The sequence below is a fragment of the Erinaceus europaeus genome, chromosome 22, assembly GCF_950295315.1.
Source record: "Erinaceus europaeus chromosome 22, mEriEur2.1, whole genome shotgun sequence".
Classification (NCBI taxonomy): Eukaryota; Metazoa; Chordata; class Mammalia; order Eulipotyphla; family Erinaceidae; genus Erinaceus; species Erinaceus europaeus.
The window spans coordinates 15,021,689-15,045,327 of record NC_080183.1 but is presented as its reverse complement, the minus strand read 5'-3'; the positions used below and the strand labels follow the sequence as shown (position 1 = coordinate 15,045,327).

General features: G+C 44.9%; 1 protein-coding gene across 10 annotated transcripts in view; it reads right to left on the bottom strand.

Moving 5' to 3' along the window:
- AREL1 (apoptosis resistant E3 ubiquitin protein ligase 1) overlaps positions 1-23,639 on the bottom strand; it is a 57,901-nt gene that overhangs the window by 29,623 nt on the left and 4,639 nt on the right. For 4 of the 10 annotated variants that reach the window (XM_060181308.1, XM_007533821.3, XM_060181309.1 and 1 more), the window contains exons 2-5: positions 6,872-7,187; positions 3,015-3,073; positions 1,658-1,884; positions 597-834 (exon numbers count right to left, since the gene is read on the bottom strand). In XM_060181308.1, the coding sequence (XP_060037291.1) occupies positions 597-834; positions 1,658-1,884; positions 3,015-3,030 (481 nt within the window). In that variant the 5' untranslated portion in view covers positions 3,031-3,073; positions 6,872-7,187. Of the gene's footprint in view, positions 1-596; positions 835-1,657; positions 1,885-3,014; positions 3,074-6,871; positions 7,188-18,644; positions 18,765-23,639 lie in introns of all 10 variants that reach the window. The other 6 variants (XM_060181306.1, XM_016192842.2, XM_060181307.1 and 3 more) reach the window with 6 other exon arrangements.

The following is a 23,639-nucleotide window of genomic DNA, read 5'->3' as shown; positions in this document are numbered from 1 at the left end:
GAAGCTTCAGGAGTAGTGAAGTAGGGCTGAAGGTGTCTATCTCTTTCTCTCTCTCTGTGTTGCTATCCACTAAGAAATGAATAATATATATATATATATATATAATTTATTTTATTTATAAATTCTATTTATTTTTTTAACAAGAAAGAGAAGTAGTGAGAGAGCCAGAGTATCACTCTGGCACATGCAATGCTAGGGGTCAAGCTTGGGACCTCATGCTTGGATTCAAATGTTTTCTCACCTCCTGGCCACATGTTAATAGATTGCTAATTAAAGGCCACATATTTATCAGAACACTTTTCCACAACATCTGGAGCGCTCCACAGAGACTGTAACCAGTGGCAGCCTAAGGCTGGGACTGAAGGGAAATGGGCAGAGATCACGAACTGATACAGGGTTTTCTCTGAGGGTGTGAAAAGCATCTCAAAAGCTGAGTGTGGTGGTGTTTACACAACTCTATTAATTTTGAAAATAACCAAATGTTATATTTAGATGATAAAATGCATGGCTTACTAATTAAATACAAATAGAAGTACCATAATATATATGCAAACAAAGGAATAGAGGGAGAAATACAGAGAAGAGAAAGAGCCTACCAGGCTGAAAGATCTTGTAGTAGGGGCTGTAGGCCACGTTCAGCCCCCCCAGCTTCACCGAGACCTCATAGCGCCCTGCCCTGCGCACAGTGAAGGCCACCTTGACCACGTTCGAATTGGGTTCCTGGAGGACTTCCTGCGTCACCGGGATCTCCACTGCCAGCTCAACGTGAGCAATGTGGACTCTTAAACCCACAGGTCGATGTGCAGGGAACGGCTGCCCGTTCTTGTAGAATAGCTGCAGTCAGAAGAGAGGACCCGAGGGTGAGCAGGGGGAGAAAATCAGTGCCCGTCTAACTTAAAAGAGAGAGGAGACTGACATATCCCAGCACCCACCTGTGCCTGCAGGAACAGAAGCTTTAATCCCTTCCAGGGGTCTCATGAATTCCTATGCCTCAAAGGAACTTCTGGCTTGTATTTAGCACACAGGGTTGAACACCAGTGAGCTCATTTTCAGCTTGATATTTCTGAACACCGTACAAAAGCTGTTTCCGCTGGCCCACTGGCCCTCTTTATTTCAGTGCTAACTCAATGCCAAAGTGCCCAGGGAGAACTGAGCACCGGGACTGGGTCTCCAGACTGTCTCGCCTGAAGTCATCACAGAGGGAGGGCAAGCTTCTTCTATGAAGGGCCAAAGAAGATTCATTCTTTGAATCCCTGGGCAACTTCTTTGACTTCCTGGGCCATAGGCAACTACTCTGAGGTAACCAACTACCAGGGGTAGAAACAGCTACAGTCAACATAAGAGGATGAGCGGGTGTGGCTACGAGTCAAGCCCTCTGCCATGGTGTCCTAACCCCCAACCCACAATTCTGACTCTTGTCAGCAATATCATTCTTACTTCAGAAAAGTAACCTTAAGCTTTATACTTCTTCATAGCTAGGAACCCAAATGATAGAGAAATCTGTGACTCTTCAAATACTAGTAAGTCCCAAGTTCCCGGAAGGGTTGAAAAATAAGAGAAAACAGGAACATTCTAGGCCACCGCCACCACCAGATGGGACGGCAACGTAAGTGACTCAGAAACCCCAGAGGGGATGGAGAGAGAAACATTCCCTTACATGCACTCGGAAGGCCATGCTGTGGCCCACCTCATAGGGGTCCTTCCAATCCCAGGAGACTTTGCAAGACCGGGGATCCAAGTAATTCCCCCGCACGTAGTCGTAAATAGTGCGATCCCCTCGGCGCTCACGGTCCTCATTCTGGAGGAAGCTGACTACACGTGCGGCAAGCTCAAAGAGGAACTTAATTGTGAAGAAGAATGCAACCACAGACACTGTGATTCCACCTATTGAAAGAGAACACACACCGCCTGCCAGTTAACGTTACAGACTCTCATTACAGGACAGGACAGACAGCTCTCAGTGAGAGTCAGGATTTCTAAGCAAGCCTTCCAAAGACACGTTGTATTAGGTCATAATACCTTTGTGAGTGAAGAAAGGAACTTCTCTATCAAAAGTCAGACACTGTAGTCTTGAGTCAAATCCCACCTACTGCCTGTTTTTGTGAAGTTCTATTGAAATAAAGCCCTGCAAATTCATAGATGTTGGTTGGTTTGCTTTTGTCTTAAACTAATAGAGTTCAGTAGTCACAAGAGAACAGAGTCAAAGTCAAAAATACTCTTTGACTCTTTACAGAAAGTTTGCCAGACCTTGTCTTATGCCATGAGCCGCAAAGAATGCCCACTTCCCACCTTCCTGCCTATGCTGGGCTCTCACAGAAGCAGTAAAAGAAACATACTTTATCATACCCTCTGTGTGATGCCCTCCTCCTCCCTCGTCTACTTGGCAGAAGCCCACTCCAAGCCCCACAGGGCAGGGGCTCCCTTTTCACTACCCCAACTTCAGGTTATAAGCCCCTTTGTGGTAGATGCTTGCCCCACTGGACTTTGACTCCATGGAAAGTGTCTCACACTGACTGTAACTGACTCACTGAGAAGTTCCCAAATGAATGAATTTCACTGCCAGTTCTGTGAAGGTACATTTCTTGGCACAAGTGAAAATCTTTCTAAGTCTGTTCTCCAGAAAAATGGTAATCAATGAGAAGGCAAAATGGATTTAAAAAGCTCTCCTAGGGTCCAGGCAATAGAGTACCTGGTTAAGAGTACATAGTCCAAATCACAAGGATCTGAGTTTGATTCCCTGGTTCCCCACCTGCAGGGGGGTCACTTCACGAGTGGTGAAGCAGGTCTTTATCTTTCTTTCCCCCTCTCCATCTTCCCCTCCTCTCTCAATTTCTCTCTGTCCTATTCAATAAAAAATGGGAAAAATAGCCTCGAGGAACAGTGGATTCATAGTGCTGGCACAAAGCCCCAGCAATAACCCTGGAGGCAATAAATAAATAAATAAATAAATGACAAAAAAAAAAAAAAGTAAATAACCTCGAGCAAAAGTTAGAAGAGTTCTGTTCATAACATACCAATAACGTAAAACATCAGGTCTTCTCGATGCCCAGACAGCCGAGGATCACAACTGTAGCTGCAAAAGAAAATGCGTTAGGTCTGTCTCCAACCCTTCCTTCCCCCTCAGAGAGAGGGCAGGCAGAGCACAGGGCCTGAGCCACCCACCTGTCTTCTCTAGCCTGAGAGGTGGCCTCTGCTATCGTTCAGAGCAACAGGCTGCCAACACTCCCCCCAATAGGCTTCCAGTCTCCTGACCACCCTGGGAACACCACCAACAGCCACTTGCTTTGTTGCAAATCATACAACACAAACATATGACTTTCATCTTCTGACATCCAGGGTCTAAGACAGCACCCCAACCCTGTACTGCTGATTAACATAAGCAAAGAGGACAATGAGACCACTTTCTCTTCACATCTGCCTTCTGGAAGTGATTCCTCTAAACAGAAATAGCTGTACTAAATGCAGGCTGTTACAAGTAAGCATTATCATCATCACACTGGCATTTGTAACTAAAATGAACTCTGGGCTCCCCCAATAACGAGCAGTGAGCACAGAGAAGAGGCGGTTGATTCTGTCACCAGTCAGACAGCCCAGTGGGCCCTCCCCATGGACCAAGAGCCCAGCAGAAAGGCCTCCGAGGAAGGAGGGGAGACTGTACTTCTCACCTAGGTGATGCCTTGGGTCAGAGGAATCCAAAAGGGGGCCAGAGCCTGAGAGGAAACTTTCACTGTCATTAAACTTGCTTCCAGAACAAGGCTTCAAATCTCTATTATTCACTGGAACCATCCAAGGTATTGCCAAGGATAAAATGAACCTTTGAGTTTTATCACTTAGAACAGTCTGTATATACTCTCCACTCTGTATAGCACTGAATTCACTCTTTTTATTATGGATCAATTATATGAGTGTTTTGCTTCAGGTTCATCTAAGTGTCCCTGGGCTTTTTGTGATTCAACAAATTTTGATACTCTAAACTAGCAAAAGGACAGCAGTAGCAATAAATTAAAAACTTATTTATTGAGCCACACCCACCGAACACTGCAAAACTGTTAGAGCTTTCTATTTGCTGCTGGGGGGCTTTCAGGGGCCAACGAGATAGCTCACCTCAAGAGGGTGTCTGCTCTCCCGTGTGTGCAGCCCACGTGCGTGTTTCCAGGACACCACAGGAGAGGACCAGGGCACTAGTGTTGGCGCTGTGTCCCTCCCTTTCTCTGTCTCTTGTTCTCTTTTTAAATTTGTATCTATTTGCTTTGATAGGACAGAGAAATCCAGAGGGGAGATAAAGGAGAGAGAAAGAAAGACACCTGCAGCACTGCTTTACCACCTGTGAGATTCCCCCACTGCAGGTGAGGGCTGGGGGCTTGGACTCAGGTCCTTGTGCATGGTAATGCGTGTGCTCAGCCAGGTGCAGCATCACCTGGTCCCCCTGTTCTCTCTTTTGATCTCAAAAAATTAAGTCCAGAGGGCAAAGAGGCTCTCATGCCTGAGGCTCCAGAGTCCCAGATTCAATCTCTTAACACCACCTTAAGCCAGAGCTGAGTAGTGCTCTGGTAATAAATAAATAAATAAATAAATAAATAAATAAACAGTGGTCCAGTTGTGGCGCAGTGGATAAAGCATTGGACTCTCAATTTTGAGGTCCTGAGTTCAATCCCCAGCAACACATGTACCAGAGTGACATCTGATTCTTTTTCTCTCCTATCTTCCAAATAAATAAATAAAAATAAAAATAAAAATAGAGCAGGGAGAGGAGAAGAAGAAGAGGAGGAAGAGGAGAAGGCAGCTTTCCCAGATGGTTAAGTGACAAAGCTAAGACTCAAGCCCATGCCTAGTCCTGAAGTTCAATGTTCTTAACCTCAAACAGCACTGACCATAGGATTACTAAGTACAGTTGATCCTTGAATAACATGGAGGATAGGAACACATGTAAAAACCCCAGTTTAACCTGTTGTCATCCCTCTAGATACACAGGTTCTGAATTCCAGGATTCAGCCCACGACTATCCACAGCTGGCTGAATACATGAGTGTGGAACCTGTGCACAAAGAAGAGCAGGGTGGGGGCCAGGCGGTAGCACGCCGAGCTAAGTGCTCTGGAGCCTCAGGCATGAGAGCCTCTTTGCCCTCTGGACTTAATTTTTTGAGATCAAAAGAGAGAACAAGGGGACCAGGTGGTGTTGCACCTGGCTGAGCACACGCATTACCATGCACAAGGACCTGAGTCCAAGCTTAAGGACCAGCACAAGGATCCCGGCTTGGGACCCAGGCTCCCCACCTACAGGGGGGTCACTTTGCAAGCGGTGAAGCAGGTCTGCAGATGTCTTTCTCTCTACCTCTCTATCTTCCCCTCCTCTCTCAATTTCTCTCCATCCTATCAAGCAACAACAATAACAACAGCAATGGAAAAAAGATGGCCACCAGAAGCAGTAGATTTGTGGTACAAGTACTGAGCCCATGTGATAACCTGGAGGGGAAAAAAAGAAAGGAAAAGAAAAAGAAAGAGAAAAAGAAAAGGAAAGGAGGGGGTCAGGCAGTAGCACAGTGGGTTAAGCACACATGGCACAAAGTGCAAGGACCGGCATAAGGATCTCGGTTCAAGCCCCTGGCTCCCCACCTGCAGGGGAGGTCACTTTGCAAGCGGTGAAATAGGTCTGCAGGTGTCTATTTTTCTCTCCCCTTTTCTGTCTCCCCTCCTCTCTTGATTTCTCTCTGTCCTACCCAACAACAATGACAACAATAACAATACTAATAACAACAACAAAGATAAACAACAAGGGTAACAAAAAGGAAAAATTTAAAAAGAAAAGGAAAGGACAGGATATAAGTCAACCAATGCAAATCAAGAGTCAGCCCTATTTGGTAAAATAAAGATTTCAGAAAATAGCTTTAAGGACTGGGGTAGACTGCATAATGGTAATGCAAAGAGACTCTCAGGCCTCAGGCTCCAAAGTCCCAGGTTCAATCCACTGCACCACCATAAGCTACACCTGAGCAGTGCCCTGGTAAACAGAAAAAGGAAAGGAAAAAAGAGAAAAGAAAACAGCTTTAAAAAAAAAATCTATGAAAAGCATTACTCAACTTTACTGTGTGGAGTCTCAAAATGAGGCTAAAATTAGAGAAAGTAATGCTTATGACCCCTTTTTAATCTTTTAAAATAAAAATAAAGCATGACAGAGAAAAATGGAATGTGGTACCAATTATCTAATGTACAAATATTACGTCCTCGTGCAAGGATCCCAGACAAGTTGCTGAACCCTACAGCACACTGGCTCTTATCTAGAGGCGGCAGAGGCAATACCTGAAATACTTGTGCAAAGTCGGTGTGAAAAGATGACAGAACGCTTTGCTCTTTTTATGAAAGACTGGCAATTACAATGCCAGAGAAATTTAGCTCTAACAATGAAAAGAAGTTGTGAAACAGCCACTTTGCAGAAATAAAGAGACTACTTTTTTTTTTTTTTGCCTCCAGAGTTATCGCTGGGGCTCCAGGCCAGCACTGTAGATCCACCACTCCCGGAAGCCACTTTTTTCCTTTCTAATTTTATTGGATAGGACAGAGAGAAACTGAAAGGGGAGGGGGGAGAGAGGGAGAGAGAGAGACACCTGCAGACCTGCATCACCGCTCATGAAGTGGACCCCCTGTAGGCGGGGAGTGGGGGCTCAAACCTGGGTACATGCTCTTGGCAATATATGCACTCAACCGAGTACCGGCCAGCCCCCAAGCTTACTTCTTTATACTCAAGGTTACCCTGCTGGGGAGGCAACCGGGAATGTCAACAGTGATTTCTTGGTGAAGAGGCTTAGAAACCTGAGTCCGCGTTCTGCATCCCAACTCACTAGCTTGAGTGAATCTTAACTCGCCTACCGCCTTACCTTTAACCGGGGGCCCATGTTCTGAGAACCAAGCGGAGCAGTCCTACTCACTGAAGAAGGAAACTTCTGGTTCCTTTCCTTTGTCCTCCAACTTCCCCAGCAAAGAAAACGGCCAAAAGGCTGGAAGAAAGTGTCCACCCATCAGACTTTCACTGAGGCTGTCACAGAAGCAGAGAGTGGCATTTCTGAAATGAACTGGGTGAATTCCAGGATCGAGAAATATAGTCCAAAAGGTATCATGCCTGGGTGATACCTAATCTTTATGCAGGGAGCACTCAGTTGCCAAAGGACACATCCGTTCTGTTGCTCCAGGGTCCTACCATATAAAGAAAAAAAAAAAAGGTCAGTGGAAAAGTTTTTTTTACTTCTGAAAGAGAATCCCTGGGAAACAACAGAGGAGGTAGAACAGGCAGAGGGAGCCCTGGGACACTCGCAGTAGCCAAGGGCCACTAAACTCTGGTCTAGCTTCCCTGAGCCACGCTCCAGGGCCACAAGGAAGTTTCAAGTGGCGGTCTTGCTGTCTTAGAGACTGCAGGAAGTCCCAGCACTTCCGCTCCATCAGACCTTTCAGTCAAAGTGAACCAGAAGGGCTGGGTGCTAGCTCACCCGATAAAGTTCACACCTTACCAAGCAGCAGCACCCAAGTTCAAGCCTCCGGTTCCCAACTAGAGGAGGAAGCTCACAAAGGTTAGATCTTGCACCCCACACCCACAGTTTCACGCCATTTCTATTTGGGGGGGGAAATGGTACAGCCACAGAGACCCAGGGATAATCCTGGGGGCAAAATTAATAATAAAATTACATAAAAAAATTTTAAAAGCAAACTAGAGGCTAGACAGTGGTGCACTTGGTAAAATGCACACATCACAGTGTTCAAGGGTCCAGGTTCAAGGCCCTAGTCCCCACCTGCAGGGGGAAAGTTTCACGAGTAGTGAAGCAGGGCTGCAGGTGTCTCTCTCTATATATATATATATCTCCCTCCCCTCTCAATTTCTCTCTCTCTGTCCAATAATGTGTACACACACACACAGACTAGAGTGCAGATCCCCCCCCCATCGGGGTTAACAAGGGGTTTAGTTCCTGCAGGACTCCACTGCTCCTGGCCATTATCATTTTTTTTTTCTAAGTAGAGTGTAAGAGAGAAAGACACTATAACACCACTCCCAGTGATGGCTGAGGGCTCAAAACTAGGTCCTTGCACATAACAGTTTTACTCTACTGGTGTGCCCACCCTGAATGTGGTATTTTGCTTTTGGAAAGCAAAGCCAAGAACACACAAAATCAGTGATTAAACGAGTCCTGACACTGGCTGGGGAGAGAGGCTTTACATTCAGAGCCCTCAGCAGAAAGGTGGCTTGAGCAGGAGCAGACTAACAGGGTCTAGAGAACAGCAATGGCTTCTACTTTGATGAGGAAAAGAAAATGATTCTCAGGGGACTAAGGGGGAGGACTAAGGCTTACAAGTGGCTTTTATTGGCTTTGCTTAGCTACGGGCTTAGGGTGGTCTGATTCAAGCAACTTCAATCCCTTCCTCTCCTATTTCCCTGGAATCCCCACCTCTAGAAGCTCAGCTGGTGGTTGTGGAGAGACAGTGTCATGTTAAGTCTGAGTGACAAAATGTTTGCAAAGTGAAAAAAAGAACAAAGATTAGCATATGGCCTCTTGTCCATTAAAAGAATGCTGTATCCCTCAGAATAACTCAGACCGATAGTAAGGATGGCTTTGAGGAAATGGTAATCTTGTGGCCCAGTGGGTAAAGCCTTGGTCTTTCAGTCACAAGGTCCCAAGTTCAGTCGCTGGCATCTCACGTGCCAGAGTGATGCTACGGTTCACTCTCATTAATAAAGTCTTCAACTACTTTTTAGAAGAATTAGTCATGTTCTTTATTAGATGCAAATTCTCCAGTGACTGCACACATGCCATCTGGCTGTGCAGTGTGTCCAGAGCTCAATTCTGAAGTGCCACAGAGGCTAAGCCATGAACTTCTGACCTCAGTGTTCGCAAAGTTTGCACAGCAGTGTTGAGCACTTGTTCTGCCTGTCTGGAGAGATTCAGAATTGCCTCTTCAATTCATATTTGGACCACAGACTTAGAGAGTAAATTCCCATGCAATCATCTACCCCGTCTGAAGACAAGGTGGAGAAAGTGAGATGAACTCAGAGAGGCCACAGGCAAAGGGCCTTGTATGCCACCAGGAGTGATGGGGAGGGGAGGGAGGTAAGGAAGGGAGAGGGTACTAGTTGGTAAATGAAAATCCTCGGTCTCTGCGATCCAGGAGGTGGCACAGTGGATAAAGCTTTGGACTCTCAAACATGAGGTCCCGAGTCCGATCCCCAGCAGCACGTGTGCCAGAGTGATGTCTGGTTCTTTCTCTCTCTTCCTATCTTTCTCATAAATAAATAAAAGCTTTAAAAAAAAAAAAATCCTCAGTCTCTTTCCACATGGCAGGAGCCATTTTTCCTTCTTTATACATATCACTCCACAACCCAAAGATACACACACACTGTCTCTGTTTTATAGACAAGGAAGCAGTCTCCTTCTCAAGATTACATTTAAGAGCTCAGTCAAATCCAGACAACCTGTTTTATAAATAATTTTTTAAAAATATTTTGAATAATCATTTAAAAAAAAATCCAGACAACCTAAACCTAGAATCTACTGCCCTTCCCTGGGGGGCCAAGAAAGAAAACACATAATTCTAACAAGAGCAAAATAACAGAAAGAGTGAAGGCAAGCAGATCAAACAAGCTGGCAAACGTTTACATAATAAAAAAGTAAATAAAGAGATGCATTTACTTAAAACATGGTGAGAGACTTGCTAAGAACCACTGCCAGCTACCCTGCCCCAGAAAACTAAATTATCTGTCAAATTTTATCATAAACAGGATGTTTTGAAAGATGCAGAAATAAAGTTATTGCCAAAAAAAAGGAGGAAGAAAAAAAACAGGAGGAGCAACAGAAAAAACAAGACTACATGTTCCTGAGGTCCCTGCTTTGGGGACCATCTTTCTGGCCATGGCAAATAAGAAAATGACCAAGAGCACCGGTCCAGAAGAGGTCTGAAAGAGAAGACTTGAGCAGTGAAAACCCTTTAAGCCCCAGTGGAGCAGGATGGTGGCTCAGAGGAGGATGACATGTACTGACATTTATCTTGGGGAAAGGTGGAGATGGATCCTCAGGAAAGCACCCTATAAATCAACAGTCCTTCAACAGTGATGCTGAGGTGGGGAAAAACAGCCGTGGGGCCAGCCAGGGAGACAGCACCATGGTTCTGCAAAAGACTCTCCTGCCTGAGGTTCTGAAGTCCTGGATTCAATTCCTAGAACCACAGTAAGCCTGATCTGAGCAGGGCTCTAGTCTCTAGCTCTGTGTCGTACTCACTACAATAAAATTTAAATAAATAAATTAAGTCCCTGAACCTAAGCCTTAAAACCAGAGGTCAAGAGCCCCAAAGACAGAGCAGACTTTAGTGAAGCCCCAAAGGGTTCACTAGTCTCAGTATAAAGTTCACTGTGAAACCAAACAGACATTATTCTGGACGATTCCTTTCACAGTGGGGTAACAGCCCACTTTAACCCTGAGGGACTGGTGTCCCTGTAACAGACTTAACAATGGGAAACAGCTTGACAGATTCACAAGCAAGAGAACAGTTACATAAAGGAATTTTTAAAAAATCCCCTAGCATGTCAAACAAGAATTTAAAGTAAGTGACACTTTTAAGGTATAACACGGAGGGTGACTCACAGATAAAATGTTAAATTAAAAAAGCAAGGGAGCTGGGTGGTAGAGCAACAGGTTAAGCGCACATGGCACAAAGCACAAGGACAGGCATAAGGATCCTGGTTTGAGCCCCCGCCTCCCCACCTGCAAAGAGAGTCGCTTCACAGGTAGTGAAGCAGGTCTGCAGGTGCCTGTCTTTCTCTCCCCCTGTCTCCCCCTCCTCTCTCCATTTCTCTGTCCTATCCAACGACAACATCAATAACAATAGCTACAACAATAAAAAAAGGGCAACAAAAGGGAAAATAATTTTTAAAGAATTTAAAAAGCAAGCACACAATTATTTATATATCACCAGCCCAATTTTTAAAATATAACATTATATGAAGAAGACTACAGGGGCCGGGCTGTAGCACAGCGGGTTAAGTGCATGTGGCGCAAAGCACAAGGACCAGTGTAAGGATCCCGGTTTGAGCCCCCAGCTCCCCATCTGCAGGGGAGTCGCTTCACAGGTGGTGAAACAGGTCTTCAGGTGTCTTTCTCTCATCCTCTCTGTCTTCCCCTCCTCTCTCCATTTCTCTCAGTCCTATCCAACAACGATGATAACAATAATAGTAACAACACTGATAAACAACAAGGGCAACAAAAGGGAAAAAATGGGCCTCCAGGAGCAGTGGACTCATAGTGCAGGCACCAAGCCCCAGCAATAACCCTGGAGGCAAAAAAAAAAAAAAAAAAAAAAAGACTACAAGGGAAAACCAAGAGATGTTAATGATTTCATTGCTTGGTGATGGAATTATAAATCATTTTTATTTTCTACTTATATATTTTAATGTTTTCCAAGTGTTCAATGATGCAAGGACATATAAAACATACAAAAGTTTTCAGTCTGAAGAGACTGCATAATGGTTATGCAAGCAACTTTCATGTCTGAGGCTCTGAGGTCCCAAATTCAGTCCCCAGCACCACCATGAGCCAGGGCTCAGCAGTGTTCTGGGGGAAAACATAAATTAAAGTTTCCATTTCTCAAGAGCAAGTACTACTTTTGGGACTTGTCATTTCTTTTTATCTTTTTAAATACAAAGGGAGAGACAGAGAGGAGAGATACCACAGCACTGAAAATGCCCTAGTATTACAATTTAGATAGATAATAGAATTACTACTAAACTTTTATTTCCATTATGTTCTCAGTGACTAGCTATTTATAATAAGTAACTCCTAGTTCTAACATCATCTTCATTGCACCAACCATCCCCAGGAAGATCAAGACCCAACTCAAGCACCAAACCCGTTTCTTCTCTTCCTTCTCTTTTTTTTTTCTTGGCCTCCTGGGTTATCACTGGGGTTCGGTGCCTGCACTATGAATCCACTGCTCCTAGACGCCATTTTCCTATTTTGTTGCCCTTGTTGTTGTTATGTTATGTTGCCACTGCTGTTGTTGTTGCCACTGCTGTTGTTGTCATTGGATAGGACAGAGAGAAATCGAGAGAGATGGGGAAAGACAGAGGGGGAAGAGAAAGACAGACACCTGCAGACCTGCTGCACTGCTTGTGAAGTGACTCCCCTGCAGGAAGGGAGCTGGGGGCTCGAACCGGGATCCTTACACCGGTCCTTGCACTTTTGCGCCATGTGCGTTTAACCCGCTGCGCCACCACCCGACCCCAGCCCCTCTGGCTCATGGTGGTGCAGGGATTTCCTTCTCCTTCTTTAACATAAAGCATTACATTTAATTTACTTTGTTCCATATCTGTATACATTGGGGGGGGGGGGATTAATGGCTTACAGGAAATGCAATTGTTGGCACATGTGTAAAATTTCTCAGTTTTCTGTAAAACACTCATCCCCAGCCTAGGTCCTCCTCCACCATCATGCACCAGGACCCCCCACTACCCCCACCCCCACCCAAGTCTTTTACTTTGGTGCAATATACCAGACCTAGTCCAAGTTCTGCTTCGTGTTTCTCTTTCTGCTCTTCTGCCTCAACTTCTGTCTAGGAGTTGAGGCTCATCCCATAGCCACCCTTCTCTTTCTGGTTTATCTCACTTAATACGATTCCTTCAAGTTCCATCCAAGAGGTAAAGAAGGTGACTTCATCATTCTGAATAGCTGAGTAGTGTTCCGTCAACCCCTTTCTGGTCCCGTTCCCAGGAAGAAGCAACCACTTCCCCCACCATGAAACTCCTGTGCTGTAGAATCCTGTTCTGGTATCTCGCACTAGTCAGTTTATAACCATCTGTTTTCAGAGCCTCTTTTAAAGGACTGTGGGCTCCAAGAGCACAGTAACTAGGTCTTAGTCCTATTTGCTCACCAGTGTTCAGTGTTTATCTTCGAGTCTACATGCTTGAGGTCCACCATGATTTCTCTGCATGTTCAAGTTGAGAAACATATGGTCTAGCCTAGAGCAGTGGGTCCGAGAAGGAGCCCACCAGGCTCACAGGCGGGGCTGAGGCTGTGGGTGTACAGACCATGGCTTCCAGAGCCAGCGCCTTCAGCAGGAATTGGCCAACATCAGTCTGCAGACTAAGGCCAGTGCCCAGGGCTTTTTGGTTTTTTTTTTTTTTTTTTGCCTCCAAGGTTATTGCTGGGGCTCAGTGCCTGCACCACGAATCCACTGCTCCTGGAGACCATTTTTTCCCCTTTTGTTGCCCTTGTTGTTTTATCAGTTGTGGTTATTGTTATTATTGTTGTTGTTGTTGCTGTCGTTGGATAGGACAGAGAAGGAGAGAGAAAGAGAGACACCTGCAGACCTGCCTCACCACCTGTGAAGTGCCTCCCCACCTGCAGGTGGGGAGCTGGGGCTCAAACCGGGACTCTTACGCTGGTCCTTGTGCTTCACACCACATGCACTTATACCGCTGTGCTACTGCCCAACTCCCCCCAGGCTTTTTTTTTTTTTTAAGACCAAGGATAGCCAGTTCATTTGTTTACACGCCGTCAGAGCGTTCCTGCTCGATGAGCACTTGCAGCAGCTATGTGGCCCAGAGCCTTCCTATCGGATGCCTTACAGAAGAGGCTTACTAAGACAAAGGTCTCTGTCAGACATCTACATAAGCACCTTATATAAATCAATTCATTTTTACAAATGAGTCAAAGCATAACAATTATTTTCTTTACTATCCCTCTTGGGAAAAGAGCTATGAAAGGTGCAACATCGTGAAAGTGTTTCTCCTGGCTAACTTCGAGATTTGTAAGATTCACACTGCCCATACCCCCAAATAAGAATTTTATATTGAATACAATCATATTCCAAAGTACACACTGCTTCCAGTCAAGCTTGCAAGTTCCTAAAACCAGTACCTCAGGGACGAGTACTCTTTCTGGGTTTTTTTTTTAAGTTTATTTATTTATTCCCTTTTTGTTGCCTTTGTTCTTTTATTGTTGGAGTTATTACTGATGTCATCATTGTTGGATAGGACAAAGAGAAATGGAGATGGGGGGGGGAGACAGAGAGGCGGGAGAGAAAGATTGACACCTGCAGACCTGCTTCACCGCCTGTGAAGCGACTCCCCTGCAGGTGGGGAGCCGGGGGCCCGAACCAGGATCCTGACTCCAGTCCTTGCGCTCTGTGCCACCTGCACCTAACCCGCTGTGCTACCACCTGTTCCCTCTTTCTGGGTTTCTAAAGTTAACACAGTTAACTATTTCTCAATCAGACTCCCCTAACTTATAGTGCTGTGCTAACAAGTCCTGAAAAACTTAATGGAGAACCAGGACCAGATGTTGGCACACCTGGTAGAGCACATGTTACCAAGCTCAAGGACCAGGGCTCAAGTCCCCAGTCCCCACCTGCAAGGGGGAGAGAGGTTCACAAGCAGTGAAGCTATGCTACAGGTGTCTTTTTCTTCCCCTCTACCCCTCTCTCGATTTGTCTCAATCAACCAGCAAAACAACCAACAAATGTAAAAATCCACTCCAGAAGGCTGGTGCATATAAAACTAATGGTAGTAAAAAACTATCACCTAGCAAGTTCCACAAAACAAGACAAAACTAAACAAGACATCTGCTTTTGTAATGTGGCCTCCAGCGCTCCATTCCTGGCACAGGTCCAGAGAAATCAACTTGTTTCTTAACAAATCATTCAGTTAACAAGAGGCCCATCAGAGGTCTAGTTAAGGAAGTTCCAAGAAATCAAGTGCACTGCTATCAGATACTTTAGGTTATTAGTTTACATTTCTCTTTGCTGAACTTTACCCTGGGTTTAGTCTCCCTACCCTAACCCCTCCCATAAAAGATTGCCTTTTCCCTAAAGTTTACACTCTGAGATATTTAGACAGTTGTGTGTTCCTGCGATGTCGGGTCAGCCAAGTTTCATTTATATTCCTTCCTCCTCGGTCAGCCCCTCCGGTCTCTTAATCATTCCTGTGGGTCTTCTGTGAACTCTCTCCAGCTAGTGTCCAGTGATCTGGTAATGAGGTGCCTCCAACTGACTGCAGCCTTCCAGGAACAGCCTCGTTAGTCAGAACAAGATGAGCTCACCCGCCCTGGTTCCATGACATAATCCTGCTGTGTAGACACTCCCCCCAGTCGCGGAATGCTAGGATGCTGCCATGTTAGACCATGGCCTTACTCCCAGCTTCCCAGGTCTGGGCAGTGAGGCATCCAGACGCTTGTTCCTGCAGCCATCTAATGCCTAGGGAATGAAGCGGGTGGGGAGGAAGAAAATATACTTTCACATTAGAAAGGAATTCAGGGGCTGGGCTGTGGTGCACCTGGTAGAGTGCATATGTTACACTGCACAAACCCAGAGGTTCTAGCCCTAGGCCCAAACCTACATGGGAGAAGTGGTGAATCAGGCCTGCTGGTGTCTTTCTCCCTTTCAAGCTCTTCCTTCCCTCTCGATTCCCAGCTCTATAAAATAAATGTTTAAAAATATTTTAAGGGGTCGGGTGGTGGCGTACCTGGTTAAGTGCACACATTACAGTGCACAAGGACCCGAGTTCAAGCCCCTGGTCCCCACCTGCAGAGGGGTAAGCTTCATGAGTGGTAAAGCAGGGTTACAGGTGTCTCTCTGTCTCTTTCCCCCTCTCCTCCTCCCCTCTCAATTTCTGTTTGCATCCAGTAATAAATAAACATTTAAAAAAACACCTTAAACAACCATGGACATATTCAAAATACTCAAGGCATTTTCTACTGGAGGCAGAAAAACGCTTGGGGCTCTGCACTACCCCCTATGACAGGCACTTGTGCTGAAGTCTGAGAAACAGGCTGGTGAAATAGCTCACTCGGATAGTGCACTGCTTTCCGTGTTCAATCCCAGCCCCCACCCACCACACTGAAGGGAGTTTCAGTGCTGTGGTGTCTCTCTCTCTCCCTCTCTCTCTGTCTCTATTTTTAAAAAAAAGTTTCAGGGAGTCAGGCTGTAGTGCAGCGGGTTAAGCGCAGGTGGCGCAAAGCACAAGGACCGGCATAAGGATCCCGGTTCAAACCCCTGGCCCCCCACCTGTAGGGGTGTCACTTCACAAGCGGTGAAGCAGGTCTGCAGGTGTCTATCTTTCTCTCCTCCTCTCTGTCTTCCCCTCCTCTCTCCATTTCTCTCTGTCCTATCCAACAACGATGACAACAATAACTACAACAATAAAACAAGGGCAACAAAAGGGAACAAATATATAAAAACATATTTTTTTAAAGTTTGAAAACCACCACTCCACTCAAGTTTTGATCCATTAACCTATACCAACCGGCTTGTATACTTTTTTTTTTTTCTTTAAGCCAGAGCACTACTCAGTTGTAGTTTATGATGATACCAGGAATTGAACCTGGGACCTCAGAGCTTCAGGTATAAAAGACTGTTGTATAAACCACTGTGCTAACTCTCTGTACTAAGACTTTTTCTGCTGTTCCCCATTTCTAGTTTAGTCTGAAACAAAGACTACTATGACTGATTACTGCCTGTAGGTGTGTCCATGACATTGTTCACTTCACATGCCCTGAGCACGTGGCACAGGCCTGGCCGTGTGTGCAATCTGAAGTCACGACAATCTTTTCTTGGTCTCACTAAACTTGGCCCAACGTGGGAGATGAATAATAGAAAGGTGTGTGTGTGTGGAAGGGGGTATAGCATAATGGTTATGCAAAGAGACCTTCATGCCTGAGGCTGCAAGGTCCCAGGTTCAGTCCCCCATTCCTCCATACCATAAGCCAAAGCTAAGCAGTGCTCTGGCAAAAAAAAAAAAAAGTAGGTATAAGCAGTGGCACACCTAGTTGAGTGCACACATGACCACACACAGGACCTGGGTTCAAGCCCCCACTTCCGACCAACAGGGAGAAAGTTTCATGAGTGGTGAAGCTATGCTAAGAATGTCTCTCTCTCTCCCTCTCCTATTCTCTCTCTCTCCCTTTCTCCCCATTCCCTCTCAATTTTGGTCTCTATCAAAAAGGAAAATTAAAAAGGTGGTGGGTGTTTTTATTTTTATTTTATTGCGGGGTTAATGCTGTACAGTGGATAGTAGTGGGTGTTAAAGAAGAGAAAGAAGGGGGTTGGGCAGTAGCGCAGCGGGTTAAGTGCACGTGGTGCAAAGCGCAGGGACTGGCATAAGGATCCTGGTTCAAGCCCCCAGCTCCCCACCTGCAGGGGAGTCGCTTCACAGGCAGTGAAGCAGGTCTGCAGGTGTCTGTCTTTCTCTCCCCCTCTGTCTTCCCCTCCTCTCTCAATTTCTCTGTCCTATCCAACAACAGCAATGACAACAGTAATAATAATGACAAGGGCAACAAAATGGGAAAAAATGGCCTCCAGGAGCAGTGGATTCGCAATACAGGCACCGAGCCCCAGCAATAACCCTGGAGGCAAAAAGAGGAGAGAGAGAGAGAGAGAGAGAGAGAGAGAGAGAGGACGGAAGGCAGGCAGGCATTTGTAAAGGGCTAAGGAAGTGAAAGTGTGACTGCCTTAGAGCGGAGAAAATAAAGGATAGAGCAGAGACTTAAGAATGTGTCAGAAACTGCCAGATGAGAAGGACGGGGGGCGGGTGGATCGGGCTAGCACCTTCTGCAGAAGGCTCAGCATAAGTAGGGGTACCCAGTCAGATGGGGGTGGGGGGTAGACGGCACAAAGGGTTCGGGCTGGGGAGGTGGCACAGTGGGCGAAGCATCTGGTCTCCAAGCAGGAGGTTCTCGCTGAATCCCAGAAACACATGGACCAAAGTGATGTTCTGCTTCTCTCTCTTCGATTTTTTTTTTTTTTTCTTTTTTGCCACCAGGGTCATTGCTGGGGCTCCATGCTAGCACTATGAATCCACCACTCCTAGTGGCCACTTTTTTAACCCCTAGTTTTTATTAGATAGGACAGAGAGAAACTGAGAAAGCAAGAGGAGGCAGAGAGAGAAAAAGGCTCAAACCCAGGTCCTTGCACTTGTAATACATGTGCTTAACCGGGCATACCACCATCCAGCCCCCTAAAACTATTTTTTTCAATTAAAAAAAGAAAAAACAGAGGTTTAATTAGGGTGACCTGAAGTGCCAGAGCACAGTTACCAGTGAGTGTTGCCTCTGTATAAAATGGAATGCAGTGACAACAGGAAGGAACTCAACCGTCTTGGGCAGAAAGGCCTACAATAAACTGGAAAGGGTGGGGCAGGCACTTAAGTGCACACAGTATTATGCACAAGGACCAGGGTTCAAGCCCCCACTCCCCACCTACAGGGAGGATGGTTCACAAGCAGTGAAGCAGGTGTCTATCTTCCCCTCCCCTCTCCATTTCTTTCTGTCCTATCTAAAGAAAGAAGAAAGAAAGAAAGAAAGAAAGGAAGGAAGGAAGGAAGGAAGGAAGGAAGGAAGGAAGGGGGGGAAAATGGCCACCCGGAACAGTGGATTCACAATGCAGGCATGAAGCCCCAGCAATAACCTTGGAGGCAAAATAAGTAAATTCAATAAAAATATAAATAAACAAACCAGAAAGGAAGAGCCAGCTGAGACTGGAAACTGGGCCCAGGTGAGGAGTCCTGGCGGGAGTCCTGAGGGAGGTGGCTGCTGGGTTGCCGGGTTACAGCAGCCTAACCTGAAGGACTAACCGGTTTTCCAGAGAAACTCCACTGGCCATGAGCGGCAGAGCAATTCAAAATACCTGTTCTGGTTTCTTTGTTCTTCTTGCTTCTTTATTCGGCACTTACTATGTGTCAGAACTGTTTGAATGCTTCAGTATGATCTCATTTAACTCCTATCAGTCATATTGTGATCCTGTTTACTGATTAGGAAAGAGAGACACAGAAAGCTAAAATAACTCAGTTGGCAACGGATAGGGCCAGGCAATATGACTCCAGTCTTTTTTTTTGTTCCTGTCACCAGGGATGATCCCAGGCTTAGGGCCGGTACTCCGAATCCACGGTTCCCAAAGGCCACGCTTTCCTTTTCTCCATTTTATTTGGTAGACAGAGAGAAATTGAGAGAAGGGAGAAATAGGGAGGGAGAGAGAAAAAAAAGACACCTGCAGAACCACTTCACAACTTATGAAGCTTGTCCCCTGCAGGTGTGGACCAGGGACTCAAACTGGGCCCCTGAGCATGGTGACAGGTGCACTCAACCAAATGCACCACCCCACCCCTTACATCTATTCTCTTTACCAGGAACATAAATGTACCAAGAATCCCAAGAAAGGAAAAACATACTTCTGTGATAGGAAAAATCAGAAGTCAGAAATACTTAATCTGAAATTTTCAAGGAATATGGCTTCATCTTAGAGTGTGAGCAACAATACACACAGAAAGAGATACTGTAAAAATAAGATGAGGGAGTTGGGCGGCCGCACAGCGGGTTAAACGCACGTGGCGCAAGGTGCAAAGATCAGCTTAAGGATCCCAGTTCGAGCCCCCAGCTCCCCACCTGCAGGGGAGTCACTTCACAAGCGGTGAAGCAGGTCTGCAGGTGTCTGTCTTTCTCTCTCCCTGTCTTCCCCTCCTCTCTCCATTTCTCTCTGTCCTATCCAACAACGACGACAACAATAACTACAACAATAAAATAACACAAGGGAATAAATAAATATTTCATAAAAATGAAAGCTTATTCATTCTGGAATGACTAATAAATGTAGTGTTTCACGAGACGCAGCCTTTTTAGCTCCAAATGGATGGACCTGTGTACCCATTCACAGGTGGAAGAGCATTTGAGCTCTTGGCACTTTAGGGTTATTAAGGCTAAAGCTGCTATGTCCAAACTGTGTGTAGTTAAGGAAAGGAGCACAGGGTCCTGTGGTAAGCGTCTATGATTGAGCAGAAACAGCCAAACGGCTTCCCAAGGGAGCTACATGCCTGACGTTTTCTTTTCCCCAGCAACATATGAGAATCCAGCGGTTTGTTAGCATTCAGCAACATTCCCTACTGTGTGGCATTTCTTTATTCATTAATTTTGTTATCACTGGGGCTTCACCACTCCAAGCCCACCTTTTCCCTTCAGAGCAGTAGGGGCCGGGTTCCAGCCTGGGTCATGCCCGTGACAAAGTCAAAGCACTATACAAGTGAGCTACCTAGCCGGACCACCAGTTTTTTAAGTTATATCCTTTTAAGACGTGTGAAGTCATGTCTCATTTGTGGTTGTACTCTGCATTTCCCTAAGGACTACCAATACTGATGTGTCTAATGCTTATCAATAAAGCTTCTTTGGTATCAAATTTGCTGCCTTTTTTTCCCCCTTGCCTCCAGGGTTGTCTCTGGGGCTCAGTGCTAGCACTACAAATCCACTGCTCCTGGTGGCCATCTTTTCTTTTTTTTTTTTTTTTAATTAGATAGGACAGAGGCAAATTGAGAGAGGATGGGGAGATTGAAAGAGGGAGAGGGGGCGGGGATAGATAGCATAATGGTTCTGCAAACAGACTCTCATGCCTGAGGCTCCAAAGTCCCAGGTTCAATCCCCCGTACCACAAGCCAGAGTTGAACAGTGCTCTGGTTAAAAAAAATTTTTTTAAAAAGGGAGAGGAAGACAGACACCTGCTTCACTGCTCATGAAGTGGCTCCCCTGCAGGTGGTGAATGGGGTCTCAAACCTGAGTCCTCGTGTTTGGTAATATGTGCACTTAACTGGGTGCATCACTGCCCGCCCTCCTTCCCCTTTATTCCTTTTTTTTTTTTTTTGATTTTTAATTTTATTTATTCCCTTTTGTTGCCCTTGTTATTTTATTGTTGTAGTTATTATTGTTGTTGTTATTGCTATCATCGTTGTTGGATGGACAGAGAGAACTGGAAAGAGGAGGGGAAGACAGAGAGGGGAAAGACAGACAATTGCAGACCTGCTTCACCACTTGTGAAGCGACTCTCCTCCAGGTGGGGAGCCAGGGGCTCGAACCCGGATCCTTACCCCGGCCCTTGTTTCGCATCGCAGTTCTGTGTCCCCACCCATCTCCAACAGTAACCACCACAGTTCTCTCAAGGTCAAAGATATGGGTTGACTTTATATATATATATTTCTTTCTTTGAAGTTCTCTACATGCCACTCATGAGTGAAATCACCCATAGTTATTCTTCACTTCCTATGAACTTCACAAAGCACAATCTCTGCCAGTTCCATCCATTTAGTCCCAAAGGGCACATCAGTCAAAGTGCTGAGTATTACTCTATTGACTCTATATCCCAAGACTTTTTTTTTTAATATTCTAAGTCTCAAATTAGTGACTAAATGTGGCTCTAACTCCAAGTACTCCTCATAGAGTCTTTCCTATTTGAGATTTTCTTTTTCTTCAATTATCTTTATTTATTTATTGGACAGAGACAGTCAGAAATTGAGAGAGAAGGGGGAGACAGAAAGGAAGAGAAACAAAGAGAAACCTGTGCACTTAACCCCCCTTTATTCTTTTTAACTAAGCTGTCTCCTCACTACTGAGTTTTATAAGTTATTTACATATTTTGAATATAAAACTTTTATCAGACATATGCTTGGTACATTTTTTTGTGGCTTGCTTCATTTTCTTAACTGTTTTATAAGTTTCATTTGAGGCTACCTGACTATCAGGTTTTTTTTCTATGAAGTTTGTGCTTTTTATTTTTAGAAAATCTTCTAACTCAAGGTCACAAAGCTTTTTTCTGTGTCTTTGTAGTGTTAACTAAAGTTTCACCAAAGAAAAGCTCTTGTCAAATATGTTAGCAAGTGTTCTTTAAGCTCCTTCATTTCATTTCCCTCCTAATTAGTTACTCAGCCTCATTATCCTTTTGTTTCTTTCAGACCCTACTTCCCACATAACCAAGTACTATTCAAGTCACAGTCTATTTCAGAACTTGGAATGTGCCTTTTCTTTTAAGACATTCTGCTTCTTCAATCTAATAAATGGCATTTCTAAATGCAGTCAAGATTTTAGTCCCCCATATTCCCTTAAAAAAAAAATCCTCTGAACTCATGATACTGGTTCTTAAAACAGCAACTACTAAAACCCAGAGCTTAACCTTCAGGGACAATAAACTTCTGGTCTAAACGGCTTTTCGTAAGATCCTTCTCACAGGGGGTCGGTTGGTAGCGCAGCGAGTTAAGCACACGTGGCACAAAGCACAAGGACCGGCATATGGATCCGTTAGAGCCCCTAGCTCCCCACCTTCAGGGGAGTCGCTTCACAAGTGGTGAAGCAAGTGTGCAGGTGTCTGTCTTTCTCTCCCCGTCTTCCCCTCCTCTCTCCATTTCTCTCTTTCCTATCCAATAATGAATGACATTAACAACAACCACAATAAGGGCAACAAAGGGGGGAAAAATGGCCTCCAGGAGCAGTGGACTCATGGTGCAGGCACTGAGCCCCAGCAATAACCCTGGAGGCAAAAAACAAAAAAAAAAAGATCCTTCTCACAATATGGAGTCATTCTAACCTGAGAAGAAGCTAGAAAAAGTAAAGATTACTACTCATGGGTTAAAAGAACATTTCAGCTTATAAAGATAAAGCTGGCCAAAGCAAAAATAATTCCATTTCTAAATTTAATTTTCACTCGTGTGAATTAAAGCATCTGCTCTAATGCCAGCATTCACTCTTCAGACACAAAATGAAATGAATCATATGTATGAGAACACAGTTCAGATTTATGTGACCCCTAGAATGGAGTTTGCATTCTCAACATAATTCAGGAGGAAGTCGGAAAAATGAGATTCAAACTCATGTGAGTAAAGTGAGGAAGAGCAGTGACAACTTATTCTCGTTTTGTAATTTCATGAGAAAAAGGTGAAAAAAAAAAAATACTTGGCACATCTATGCTTATCAATTATTTATTTATTTATGTGACCAGAGCACTGCTCAGCTCTGGCTTATGGTGGTGTGGAGAACTGAACCTGGGACTCTGGAATCTCAGACATAGAGGAGTCTCTTTGTATAACCATTATGCTACCTAGCCACCTATCCTCAATCTTTATTTTATAAATTTATTTATTTATTTTTCCCCCAGAGCACTGCTCAGCTCTGACTGATGGTAGTGTGGCTGATTGAACCTGGAACTGTGGAGCCTCAGGCATGAGAGTCTCTTTGCATAATCATTTTATTCTAGATGAAGAATATAGCAATGAAGAATATTTACAATATTTACAATTCCCTCCTAATGTTTTATTCCTACTTACCAAACTGACTGTGTGAACGCAGTCCATAGAATTTGGACAAGCCCCTATGTTCCCATGTCTGGCAGTTTTTATAGTTAGGTGACCCTGGGCCACTGAATCTTGGCTGGAACAGGGACATTTTTAAAGAAATTCTCTGAATCTGACAAGCCGTCTCCGCCAATAAGTCTAGAAAGTTGTTATTTCATTAACTGTGCATGAAGTGGCAGGAATTAAGCCAGTCGGACAGTCCAGGGGTAAAACTGGAATTCCTGCATGTAAATTTATAAACTTAACCAGCTTTATGTTTGCTACCACCTATTAGGATACTACTCTGACTCTTAAGGAAAATAAAAGATTTACATAATCAGAAAGAAGAAGGAAGAAGGAAGGGCAACCTTCAATGAGCATTCTACAGTTCTTGAAGATTCCAGGAAGAAAAAGCTAGCTGCAGAAACGGCAACCTGGATGGCTTTATTTAAAAGAGAAACTACCTGGGCCAAGAAGTGTCCACCTCATCAGACTCTGGACTTCACCCCAGGCCTTAGTTGAGGGCAGCAAGTGGAGCTCCA